At 32.1% G+C, this 14,444-nt stretch overlaps 1 protein-coding gene across 1 annotated transcript in view; it reads left to right on the plus strand.

Moving 5' to 3' along the window:
* LOC124362994 (rho GTPase-activating protein 1) overlaps positions 1 to 14,214 on the plus strand; it is a 54,884-nt gene extending 40,670 nt beyond the window's left edge. The window contains exons 8-9 of the mRNA XM_046818023.1: positions 9,966 to 10,072; positions 12,281 to 14,214. Of these exons, the coding sequence (XP_046673979.1) occupies positions 9,966 to 10,072; positions 12,281 to 12,451 (278 nt within the window). The 3' untranslated portion in view covers positions 12,452 to 14,214. The remainder of the gene's footprint in view (positions 1 to 9,965; positions 10,073 to 12,280) is intronic.
* The last annotated feature ends 230 nt before the right edge of the window (positions 14,215 to 14,444 follow it).

Consider the following 14,444-nt stretch of genomic DNA (forward strand, 5'->3'; position numbering starts at 1 on the left):
AAAACACCAATCTAGATTGTTTTTATTTAATGCATGTAGAAGTGGCGTTGTATATGGTTTAACACTTATTTGCTTTAACCCTCTAACTGTCAACTGATACGGCAGTTAGGCCGCTCGCGTTACGGCAATGCCGTATGTTTCAGTTTAAAGTAAAATATCAATCGATGGTAAAATATTTGAACTTCTGATTGAGGTATATTATTACTCAATAAATCAAACATTATTCCTCTTTGTATTCCTACTTGTGCATGTTAATACGTCCACTGTGAGCGGTAACTCTGGTTACCACAGAGCCTTCGTTCTAAAATGAAGTCAGTGTGCGGACAGCACTTAAGCTATCACAACGCTGTATTTCTCGCTCCTCTGGAGGTATTTTTCTCGTGTTTTTATACACTTTGTTTTCACATTAGACTTTTTCATTATTTTTTAAGTTTTTTTAGTCGTAAGTGATTGTGTAACACAATGGATCTTCCCCCGGGACCAAGTGGTGTACAATAACCAAGTTCTAGGTGTACAACAGAGCCAGTATTGAAATGATGAGGATGACAACATAGATGGAGTACCAGACAGAGTTGGAAGTTGAGGATCCTGATTATAAGACCAACCCACCCCAATGGTGCGCTCACAACCGGATTGGAATGACAGATATTTCCTTTACTAAACAGGAAGGATTTTTAGTTCCTTTGCTAGATGACAAATGTCTAATTAGTTTTTCACACTGCTTGTGGATATAGTTTTTTATAGAGGGAATTGTTAAGGCAACCAACAAGTACGCACTTGAGTTTTTTTTGTGGGCCCCATACTGTACCCCTATCGACCTATCTATCGAAGATTTGTTGGTTTTTCTTGTTCTTATTTTACACATGCAGGGTCCCCACCCGACCGTGAAAACCGTGAAACCGGGAATTAAGCCGTGAATTTCGTTCACCGTGAAAAAACCTTAAATAAGCCGTGAATTTTGTTTTACATACCGTGAAAATCTCTACAACTTTTGAATAAATAAAATCAACACGGGTCGTCGTCAGACGATCATATGGGAAAGTTGACCTTCGCTATTGCAAAGTAAAAAGTAGCACGCAATGTAGGGGATAGACCACGAAGTTTGACAGGTGCTGCTATCTGAGCGATTTTTACTGATAATATGGTTTATAAAACAAATGAGGAAAAGGAAGGGGGGCCGATGGGAGATGACGCTTCCGGCTCAAATCACGTGAGGCCTGTCTTTGTCTGTCGCCAGGTTCCCGGGCCTTGGCTACGCTACGCGGCTGTAAACAAGGCATTCTCTGATTGAACGCGAGATTAATAACACAATTTAATTACTTGATAGATTGTCGTTTAATGTAAACACTTTTCGTATTGGAGTTTTATTGTATCAGATATAGTCTATTATTGTTTTCATAAAATAAAAAAAGTATACAAATCCTTAATTCTAATGTAAGGAATTTAAATTACATTTTAACTTAATTTCATTCTATTAAATCCCTTATTTTATTTAAATATTAATGAGAAAAATGCTATTCGGTACAATATCTATATCGTTGTGTGTAATGACTGTTAACACAATGTAATAATTATAAAAAATTTTAATTTATGGTGGACAATAAATTGAATTAATTTAGGGTCTTGCGTAAATAAATAGTATAATAATGTGACGGAGCAGAACCTACACGACACATATCAATTAACGCAGCGAGACCATAACTTTATAGGCCTATATAACTGTTTTAATTACCAGTAAGGTCGTTTGAAGAAAACAATTTTATTTTTCATCTCTTTAGATATTAAACGGTAGTGATATGCGTTTTCCTTATCAATAATATTTTTTATGATTCCTAAGCTGCATGGATATTACGAGTGTACACGGTTTTAAATCTTTTATGGTGAATGTGTGTTTAAATTGTATAATGTATTAGTAAAATATTACAAATGAAACGTCATAGTTTATAAAAACGTTAGAAAAAAACCATTGCATTTTTTCTAACCAGGAAACAACAAAACGTCAAGTAACTTTGTAGTGTTAAGCTTTATTACTACAAATCGAGGAAGTCGTCCAAAGTATAATTTTGTCGGGTTCCATACGACTACGTTAACGCTATTAATCATTTCATGCAGATGAAAAAATATATCGTACAAGGTTCATTTATTGTAATGTGGTGCAGCGATGTTATGGTAAAAATAACCTTTGTTGTCTACTGTCAATGAGAGTGGAAGGGGAGGGGTATATCGTGTACTCCACTCCCCCATCCTCGGACAACAGCTGGTTTCATGTCTCAACATGAAAGATTTGTTCCCCCAGCTCGGCACTCCAATCTTATTCTTATTGTGAGAATTGAGTTAGATTTCATTTGGGTGTGTCAGTTATTACGTCAAATATTTATTAGTTACGAACTGTATTGTGAAAATTTTAATTTCTTCTGTCTTGTTGTTTGTTCTTTGTTTGTCCTTCAGAAGAAGCAGTAACCAGTACACGAGGTAAGAAAATGTTCATTCATTTAGTTTGTAGCCTCCGGTAGCAGCATTAATAGACACTTCTTTTTCTTGCAAGATAATCAGTTTTATGATCGTGATCACTGATCAGTGGCGGATTGGCCGTTGGATACAAGGAGGTTTGCAAACTTAACTATAAATAAAAGCTTTTATAATTATCAAAAAGGCGAGTTCTTGTAAATTTTCGGTAGCGTAATGTAATAATTAAATTTATTTTATTTTATATTATATAAAAATCTATTTATTTTAAATTATAGAATCAACCATGTTTAAATTTTAAACCAGATTCTAACAATTTAGGAAAGGATTTTGAACTTAAAAGAAGCCGACGGCGGCACGGAGGGTTGTCAATGCCAGCCAGCTCCATTGAGAGAGTATTAATCGTAATGGTAGGACGACAGCGATGCAACGTTTCTTTTAAAATTTATTTATAATCAAACTTATAAAACTATAACATTTTTCATATCCATGCTATAAGAACATGTACTCTGTTAAAAAAAATAATATATAAATCAAGCAATATTTTTTTTAAAGTAGTTTAATTATGACTAGATCACCTTTTGATTTCATCATATGGCTGTGCCCCATTACCAATATTAAATAAAATTAATTATTTAAGCTGTAAGGATTCAGATTCACAGAACCATGGGGGGGGGGGGGGCAGGAAACAGCCAAGGTATCAAATGATGCAATTCCGAAACTGATCGTGATTCGTTCTCATTGCAGTAGGAATGAATAAGTATTAAATCTAACGTAATAAAATGAACACTTTTAAAGTATGTAATGTTTTTAAAATGTAAAATTTATTGGAAAAATGTTATTTTACTAACGCTTAATGTTTATTTTTATAAATAGTATATAACTGTAAACTATTTCCTCAATTCCACAATTTGGTACTATTCGATGTTTATAACATTTTAATTTCCCATGTATTCAATTTTCATTTTTATTTTGTCACACAGATTATGATGTTCGTACAAAAAGTTGTTGAAATACTGTTGCCTACCTTAAACGTAAACACTGCTGACAATCAGCATAGGTCCTGTTGCGGAGCCGGTCCCCTCCTCTTTGTGGGCTATAAATAACTCACCTCGTATATCTCTTATCTATTATACGTGGCAACCTCTCTTCGTCTTTTATTTAACGAATCAATGATTTAGAAAAATCTACAATATCTCACATTCTTTTTATTGTGTTTGATATATATATATATATATATATATATATATATATATATATATATATATTATATATATGGAGAAGATTAATTTGTAAGTTAAATTTCTCTAGACTGACCTTTTGAAAACCTTTTTTACTTGTTCATGTGTCCAAGTTCCTCCGGAGACCTCATTTTGCAAACTCAATTATCATTACATTATTTAATGTTGAAAGATTATTTTGAACGTCAGGATGTGTAAAATAAATTGACAGTGTACGTTTTGATATTCTTTATAATTTATTATGATTCAATGTATGTGTGTGTGCGAGCACAGGATTTCTAGATTGAGTCTAGTGCAAATAAAATATTCATACTTACGTTACTTTTTTTAAAACCAGTATATTTTATTTTTTATTGTAAAATGCTTTTGAAAGAATAATTCAAATATTGAATTTTTATACAATGTACATTTTGTAGTAATTAACAAAAATGTCAGCAATATTCTCATAATTATAAAAAAACGCTAGAAAATGAGAGAATGAATGGGTAATATTCTTAAAATAATTGATGAAAGGGTTGTAATGTGTTAAAATTTTTTGTTCAAATGTTTTATTAGGGCGATTTCGTAAAATAAATATGCTAACTCCATTTAATTGTATATGTGTGATCTTGAACAGAGAAGCATTGTTTATTTTCCGGTGCATTGTTTGATTAACGACGACTCTCTTCATCAGTCTAGTCACTGGCTTTGTCCGTGTCTTACACAGATTATGCAGTAGTCGTCGGGATTAGATTTTAGTAAAATGCTAAAATACAAAATAAAAAAAAATCTGCTGTTTTTTTTTATTTTTATAGAAATAAATAAAATCCACATATAAAATTAATCCTTTGACTTTAAATAAATTGTTACCGATTAACAATATATTGTACAGTTATGAAACACTCTTAATTTCTCATTTATTTGTTCAAATGTGAAAACTTTAACACGAACCCAAATAAGAGACTATTTATGTTTTTGTTTATCAGAACAATTACAAAATATTTCAAATAACTAAAAACGTCTTAAGATATAACTTATTGAAGATAAGAAGCAATATCTTCTTTGTCATTTTCAATATTTACGTCCGTTGTGGTAAATATAATAGACGCGATGTGGGATGCTTTAGCCTTTGAATCGCCTGTCTCCCTTATGTCAGTGTGTCCACTGCAGACTTCGCAACTTATAATGTAAAGTTAGGTCACCAGTTGTTTTCTCTTCATCATCACTTATGCGTTATTTTTCTGTTGGTTAAAATTAGGTTATATTTGTGGCAGATTCAATTCCTTATCTTCTAAAAGTTCAAAATGTCGATACAGCACTTAACTCGAACTAGAAATTTCCAGTACTCGCACACTTGTACAATGTAAGTTTAACTGACTGTAATACGGGGTTTCCTTATTTTCAGGCCAAAATGCCACTTCATTCAAACCGAGCTCAACAAGTTTTCAACCATCATACCTCCTTGAATTTCCTTGGGTCAAGGAACACCCTTCTATTAAAACAATGGCAATCTGTTCGTGGTGCAATAAAGGCATAAGCATCAGTGGGATGGGTAAAACGGCTTTAAAAAGCCATTCTAAGTCCACCAAACACATTTTAAACGAGAGAAAAACAGACAGAAAAGCCTTCCATTAAATATGTTTTTTAAAGACAATGTTGCTGACACAGCATTTCTCTATCAGGAGAACCTAGTAGCAGCCGAGATCAAGGGGGCTATTTGGGATCCAATTAGCGCAGGCTTCTGGTACGGAAAGCTCCCTCAGACAGCCCGAGTCACACAAACTGTTTCGACATCACGTCCCAATCCACAGTGAAGCAATATGTTATTTCTTGAATCCGTGACAAGATCAGAAATATTCTGGTGTTTACAAATAGTTGTTAATCATATTCCCTTTGCAGTTGCAGCTCGCTGTGCTAAAAGTTTCAAGTTTCAATTTCCTGATAGTGAGATAGCATCAAAAACTAAAGTTGGATTATACCAAAGTAGGATATTTGATCGTGTTTGGTTTGGCACCACATTTCGAGAGACAAATAAGAAAAGAAACTCAAAGAATGTTCTCATATTGTTCTCTGCTTCGACGAATCTTTAAATAAGTTAGTCAACGGCAACAAATGGGACGTTCATATTCGTTGGTGGGATCCAGCCAACAATCATATTGAAACAAGATATTTTACATCAATAATTTTAGGTCATACCAAAGCGGAAGATCTTCTCCGAGGAATCAAAAGCGCCATTTCGCCTGACACTTTAAATAAAATAGTTCAGGTTTCTATGGACGGACCTAACGTAAATAAAAAAATGTTCAATGATTTCGAGCAAGAACTGCTAGATTCACCAAATGGCCATGGCCTGTTAAATATTGGTAGTTGTGGTCTCCACACTCTTCATGGCGCCTTTAAAAACTGGCATGAAAGCAACAAAATGGGATGTTGTGGGATTCCTTAGAGCATTTGTATAACTTATTTTAAAAATTCACCAGCTCGTAGAGCAGATTTCACCTACTACAGCTCGTCTGATACATTCCCTTTAAAGTTTTGTGCTGTCAGATGGGTGGAGAGCGGAGCCGTGTGGCTCAAAGGGCCTTGTTGATACTGCCTTGCGTTAGGAAATATGTAGATGGTGTTGTTAAAAATAAAAAAGAGCCTGCATGTCGCAGTTTTGAAGTAGTCAAAGATAATTTAAATGATAAGCTTTTGGCAGCCAAATTGGCATTTTTTTATGTCAATTTGTGGTCTATTTGAACCATTCCTCAGAGAATTTCAAAATGATGCCCCAATGGCTCCTTTGCTAAATAATGAGATTAGCTCATTAGCTTTGAATCTCATCGAAAAGGTTGTAAAACAGGACCATCTGGATACGGTAAGAAATCAGATAGATAAAATGGACTTATCGCCCAACAATCTTATCCCAACCAAACATTTCGATTTGGGGTTTGCCACTAAAGATGCTCTCAGGACATGTGAACCAACATCAGATTTGGAAAAATTAAATCTTAAGAGAAACGCAAGGGAAGCTGTACTTGCTATGGTGAAAAAAATAATCGAAAAATCACCCATAAAGTACCCTTTGTCAAAAGCCATCACCTGTCTAGATCCGAATGTAATTAAAAATAATTCGGCTGAGAAAAAACATCTTACTTCATGTTTAGAGCAATTTAGTTGCGAAAAAATGGATGACTGGTATAAAGGCAGATAGTGTGAAACGACAGTACCTCAAACTGTTCTCAAATGAGCACGTATTAAATCAGTGCAAAAATGTATCAAAAGACATGAAAAACGACTTGATGATTTCTTTGTAGAGAAATAATAAAAGTTGAAGGTGTGGAGGAGTATAAAGATTTAAAGCTTTTCATTCAACTCATTCTGACACTTTCTCACGGAAATTCTTCTGTTGAAAGAGGCTTCTCTGTCAACAAACAGTGTATAGTTGAAAACTTGAAGGAGGAGAGTTTTAGTCGCGTTGAGAAAAGTTTGTGACGGCGTATCAGGCAGCAGGAGGATTGGAGGCAATGGAGAAATCACTAATGAATTAGTTCATGCTGCCAAAAATTCCCACGCCCACTACTCGGAGCACTTGGCAAAACAACGAGAAGAAATGAAAGACAAAATTAATTCTGAGATCTTGAGTATTTAGATTGAGTGGGAAACCCTGACATGGGCATAACACAAATGCCCAGACTAAGAAATAAATTGTTTTCTTCTTGTTTCCCAAATTTCATGTCACAAGATTGATTTTTGATTATCTTATGTTGCTTGAATTTTGATAGTCATCCTGATCCATATAATTGTTCATCTAAAGTCCAGTTCCTTATTGATTACTTCAATAACAAAAAATGAAGTCTGTGTACTTCAACAAAACCTGTATATTGATGAGAGCATGGTTCTTTGGCGTGGTCGGCTGTATTTCCGTCAATACATAAAATAAAAACTGCATGAATATGGGATCAAGCTATACAGTCTGTGAGATCCGCATGGTTTGATTTTAAAGTTCTTTATGTATTGTGGTGTTCTTGATGATTTTGGTGGCAAGGGACATGCGGCTAACGTTGTACTAAAACTAATGCAAGGAAAACTAAATTGCGGACACAGCCTTTACATGGGCAATAATTACAATAGTTTATCTCTCACCTCCACTCTTTTGTGAAGAAATACGTACAGCTCAGATTGGACAGAAAGTATAAACGGATGTTGTCAGCTAAGTTGAAAAAAAGGAGAAACCATTGCACACTACGCCGAAAGTGTATTGGAATGGAGGGATAAAAGAGTAGTGTCTTACATATCCACACAACATACTAATAAAATACTCACTCCAATCAACCGCAACCAACTTGAAAGGATAAAGCCTCTGCCAATCGTGAAATATAATCACTTTATGAAGGGAGTTGACCGAAGTGACCATATGATGGCCTATTATCCCTGTGAGAGGAAAATCATATGCTGGTACATGAAAATTTGTATTCATGTGTTGTAGATGCTTATGATGAATTCAGCGAAATGCAAATTTCTTGTAATGAACAAAAAAATGCTTTTGTATGATTTTCATCTAGTAGATGTTGACCGTCTCCTACCGAACTCTCCCAAGCCTCAAATGCCATTAAGATTGAAGGAAACAAAAAAGTGGCAAAAAGTTAAAAATTAAAAGATGCTGAGTTGTAAAGGGAATTGTGAAATGAGTGGTATGGTATTGTTTGCAGTGTGATGAACAACCTGGCTTGTGTGTGCCTTATTGTTTTGACCAATACCATGAATAACGACAGACAAAAAGGGATTGTGGGGATGATTGTTTGTTTTTTTTTTTTTCAAGTATTGAAAATATAACTTTTCATATTTTTCACTACATATTTGTAAATAATAAGCCACTTTTGGGTGTGTTGGTTAGGATGTATATACACATTTGTATCAATATTTTATTTTAGTAAACTTATTTCTTATTTGTTCTTACATTTTTATCAACTTATGTACTACAATATTTTTCTTATCATTTCAAGTAAACATTTAAATATATTTTGTTATAATTACTCACCACATATTTGGTTAACTAAATTTGAATGAGTTAGTGGAGATGTATATCAACTTTTCCATATTTTTATAAACTTTTACATTCATTTTGGTTTACACATTTATGTATAAATATTGTTTATGTTTGTCTAAAACGAATAAAATACAGTTCACTTAGCTATGATGTATTCATTTGAAATATTCCCACTGCCATAAAAAGGCGTTCCCTAGTGCGAGTGGTAACTAGAGTTACCAGCTGGCAAGGAAGATGTCCTCAGGAGCTAGCGGTAACCACAGTTTCTGCATTCCCAAAATGGTAGTGATAATTTTTGTGATCAATGAGAAATTTTCATATATTTCTATCATATTTCATCCAAAAGTAAGTAAAAATATATTTAAAAAATGTCAGCATATACAGAATTCTATATAGGGTATAATATGCAGTGTTGCCACTTGACGACAATATCCTAATTCACCAAATTTAGGGTTTTTAGGGTTAAATACTTTTTGTTATACATGGTAAATAAGTTTGTTTATATGTTTCCTTGGATTCATAAGGACAATTTTTTTATTAATGAATAATTTTATTTTAGCATGACTTGAATTTAAAATTATATCTCTATGAAACAATTCTTTTAATTAGATGTTAGGGGTAAGGATGTGTTTTAATTTGAACAAAAGTGGCATCAATACTAAATACTAAATTGTTATACAGTTTGTGGGGGAAAAAATTGCCAAAAAATATTTGAAAATTTGAAAAACTTTGTTAATTTAAATTTTGAGTTATACTGTAATAGATATTTTTCAAGGTTGATTTAAAAACTTCTTGGTGTGGGTAAGGTAACTGTGCCACCACGGATATTTCCTGACCCTGAGAGAAACACTATATTCCTGTTTACATATTTAAATAGATGTTAATTTTACAAAATAGAAATGAAAATTTTGTGAATCTTACAAAGTTGATTCGTTGGAAAAGATAAAGAAATCCATTAACTGGAATGAGGCTGTGGATGTCCTGCGGTATGGCTTTAAAATAAGTGATAAGAGAAAACAGGAAGACATTAATCTAGGCCATGATACTGATGTATTCTTTAAGAAAATGAACTACTATAATTTCTTTTATACAATGTTATAAGTGGTTATTTATGATTTGAATTTATTTAGAATGAATATAGAAATGGATAGAATGGATGGAGGTAAATATAAATCTTGCAAAAACAACACTGAAAGAGTTGATAAATATTAAGAACTGACAATAATAGCAATTTCGATATTTTTCAGGTATATCAAAAGATGAGAGGCCAAGACATGTAAAAATTTTAATACTGGAAAAATTACCAGAAGACAATTACCAAGTTCTAAAATATATAGTTCGATTCCTTTCAAAGGTAAGAGATAGTCATTGGTCTATAAACATTAGATTAAAGCATGTTCAGTTATGTATTGGCATAGTCCTAACATTGTAAAACACAGTCGCAAACTTTCAATTGTTATCCCTTTCTCTACAAGGTCATAAGAAGTGAGTTAGTATATTTCTATATCACATTTTCTAGATCATTCCAAATTCTTTGCAATATGGATGCCAAACAAAGCAAAGCCCTTTAAAGTATTCCTTGGATGAAGTATTGAAAATGTCTAATATAATTTCTGTAAATATATGAGTAAGCAAGTCAAACGGTATTCTAATTTCTTTCTTAAATTTTGGATAAACAAGAGTAAAAAGTTATATAAATATATGGACTATAATTCCCAAATGACAGCCAGACAAAAAGGTTAATTGTTTTCCATTTCCCATCAGTCTCTCCCAGTTGTCTAACAGATGTGTAAGTAATTGAGAGCCTTTATTTTCATCAGTGGTAAATCATACTAGTTGACATCTTTCTTGTTCAATTTTGTAATTGGTATTAAAAAGGTGTCTCATTCCAGTTGGTATTGGTCATAGGTGTTTAAGTAATTTAGGAGACAATAAACAGTTTGTACAAGAACACAACCTAGTATTTTGTGAACTCAAAATAGAATAAAGTGGTAAAAAGATTAAAATGACAACTTGTATTCTCTTTATCTTGTTTATGTAAATGTTATTTATTTTTCTGGTGATAGGTTTAACCCTTTGAGTGCCGGAGCATCGCTGTCAACGATCCCGCATTATATGCAAGAAATGCCAGAATCGCTGTTAGCGACTTCTGCAGTAACACTTATATTTTATATGTATTTATCAAAATTGGCTCAATGACTATACATACGTATTCCAAAGGCTTCAACGTAACTTTTGATGTAGGTTTTGTTGCATTCTGGTTAGATTCTGATTATTACGGCGGCTGTAAAGTGAGCACGTCAGTTGAGTTTAAAATCGACCGCTACGCGGACGAGCTGTCACATGTTTTGTTTGCACTGCTGTTTATTTTACAAATGATATTGAAAGTTTTTAAGTGTAAATGGGTTTTTAGTGTTAGTATCTTCAAATTATTTCGTTTGTGTATGTTGTTCTAGTCTGTGTGTAAGTAGAACAATGACTTGACCGTGAGTTACGGCGATCGTAAGCATCTAGTACTTTACTAAATACGTTTGTATAGTGTTTATGTTTGTTGTGTTTTTTCAGTGATATTTATAAACAATGAGTAGTAAAAACATTGCTGACAATGAAGACATAGGATTGCAGGCATTAGATTTAAGCATTAGCACTGTAGACAATACACAGAATGTTAGGTTAGGTTATAAAATTTCTAGTTTTGTAGTGGTTCATATTTTCATATTTATTTTCCAAACTTTATTTATAGGTATAAAAAAAATTGTTGTATTTCTTTTTCTAAAGAATGAAATGGAGTATAAGATAGAATAACTAAAAGTAAAAAAACAAAATATTTCAATAACGCTAAGTTGTGTCAAAATAAAAAACAAAATGATTTTGCTCATAAAGTTTTTGTTAGTGATTTTTTTATTTGTATAAAAACGTTAAATAAGTGATCAATGTATTATATGTATAAAGAAAATATATTTATCTAAAAAAAAACCCAAGACATTATACCAATAAATAAATTTGTTATGAATTTTTAACCAGACCCTTGCAGAATCAGGCATTTTCGCTAGGCATTTTATGCATACCATATAGCAAAACACTGCGGCACTCAAAGGATTAAAGCATGTGAAGCTAAAATTAAGAGACAAAATTTCTGTATTTTTTTACCCTTTCCTACCTTCTCATTCTAATCCCAGTAAGGATGTTTGATGATCACAATTCCTTTAAGGGAAACCCCCACTCAATTTCATATAAAACAGATTGTGTTCTTGTAAAGTGCAAATAAGCTCTTAATTTATTTTTGTATGTAGACACTGTAGTAGCTTCAAAACTATTGAGGTAAATTTGTTTCAAATTGAATAGTAGGTTAATGTCTGTATTTGATTCAAAATGTACATCTTAACCTAAATTTTCCTTATAATCTGTAAAGAGTCTACAATTGGCATATCTATATAAATCTTTTTAACAGTGCATTTAGCAGAGATTAAGTAGGTATAGTTTTCCTATTCTGTTATTTCTATGTATTTAATTGTATAATATATCTTTCCATAATTTTGTTTCACTAAGAATGATTGCACAGGTGATGGACAGATGTGATTTAAACAAGATGACGTCTTTCAACTTGGCCGTGGTGTTCGGGCCGAACCTGGTGTGGTCACAGTCGGGTCAGTTATCACTGTCCGCTATCGCTCCCATCAACATGTTCACAGACTTCGTGCTAGTCCACCACGACCAGATATTTATCATCTAACTTCACTCGCTCTATGTGCTCAAAATGACAAAACACACAGTTGCTAAATTAGGAACGGATTTCCATGACTGTAACATTATTATGCTTAAACTTAGCCTGTGATATTTAACCTCTTTGAAAGAGTAATTAGCTGTTGGAAGACATCAGCTTTATAACATGTCTTTTTTTATTATATTCTCCCTTCCCCCTAAAAACCACTGTACAAGGTAAGCAATTTCATATTTTAAAATATCTAATGCACTGTTTAAAAACCATAGACTTGAATGTTATATTTTAAAGATGTTTTGTAATTATTTATTTAAATATTATTTGTAAAAGAAATAATTTAAAATTTCTTTTGAACAATTGCAAATCAGTAAACAAGCAATGGTAGAATATCATGTCTAATGACAACGGTAAATCAAATAAGAATAATTCTTTTGCTATAAAGGTGCTTCCAATAAATTTTGAAAATAGTAGACTCTATGCTTGTTTTGATCATCCTATTATATATTTTTTATAAGAATACTGAATCATTTTTTTCTAAATAGAGTTGTACTATTACAACATATAAAGTAATTTATATTTCAAGTAAATTAATTGCTGTATTGTGATAAACAAAATTTGGTTCTTATTTGTTCCCTTTAACTACTTTGTGTTTATAGTAAAAACCAAAATTTTACATTATAAAAACAGATCTCTCAGCTCAGAACATAGCAATGTTGGGAAGGGTTGAGCACTAAGCAGATGGTGAAATGGAGCTAAACTCAGCATTCATATCAGTTCAGATTCTAAGAATTTTTTTCTTTCAAATTAACACTGGTGGTTTGTTTTTAATTTGTTTATTATATTAGTGTTTTTATTTTACTTAATAAATTTGTGTTCAAATGTAATTGATTATACTGACAAATTAATCAAATCTGAGAAAGCTTGAACAGTAGAAGTCGCTTTGATTCATTCTCACCTTGAACGTAATGACCCACAAAAATTTGTTTATAGTATTTGAATAGGAATAAGTATAATTAGATCATATTATATTTATGTAATTGGTTTGTTTGTAATTAATCATAGGTTTATGTTAAAAATTATTGACAAGAGTTATTCTCTCCGTTTCCAAGAAATTATATCTCTTTTACAACTAAAAATTTTGCAGGTACAGTAGCAGGTTTCTTGATATTTATTTTAAACTACATAATTTTCTAGTTTATATTCTCCTCTCAATCTTACTGTAATGTTGAAATTGCATAATTTGGAAAGGGAATAGCTAAAATAATGTATAAGTTGTTAATAAAATGTATAATGTAGGAGTTGTTCCTAATTTAGCAAGTCAATCAATACTAGTTGTATAATAGGTAAACTTTAGCTAGTCAGTTTATTAAGTGACAGTAATGTAAGCATTGACTAGCTTTGTATGGTAATTTTTACTCAACAAAAACAAGATAATGTCCTACTGTTAATATTAACACAGTTGTTTACATTAATGTCACTGTCACTTAATTAAGGGAATGGCAAAAGTAATATTAATTATAAATAGTGTAAAAAATTAAGGAAAACATTTAATGACAGTATTACGCAATCACAGACTTTTCTTGGACTTGGTCTAAATCAAAATATTTTTATGAGCGTTGTTAAAAAGGAAGTACCTAACGAACGAATGTATTATTGTGTGAGAGTTATATTAATGTTTCTATTTTCATAAGTCTTTGTAAGTTAGTGACGCACATAACGAAGATGGAATGGACAGCCAATATTATGTTTCAACACCAATAAAACTAAAAAAAGACTTAGCATTTTAGTTTATTATTTTAATACATTCAGAAAAGTTACAATTTAGTAATAAAATATTTTGAGTTATAAAATGGTAATACTCAATATGCTTTGTAAACATCTACCATTTACTTTAGGCATAAAATCTAAAGTATTATAGGTGGATTTGGCAAAATTAAAATATTAAGCATGCAGTGCATGCGTGTATAAAATAGTACACGTTGAAAAAAGACATTGGACAGTTCAT

This window comes from Homalodisca vitripennis, chromosome 1 (assembly GCF_021130785.1).
Source record: "Homalodisca vitripennis isolate AUS2020 chromosome 1, UT_GWSS_2.1, whole genome shotgun sequence".
In the NCBI taxonomy this organism is placed as follows: domain Eukaryota; kingdom Metazoa; phylum Arthropoda; class Insecta; order Hemiptera; family Cicadellidae; genus Homalodisca; species Homalodisca vitripennis.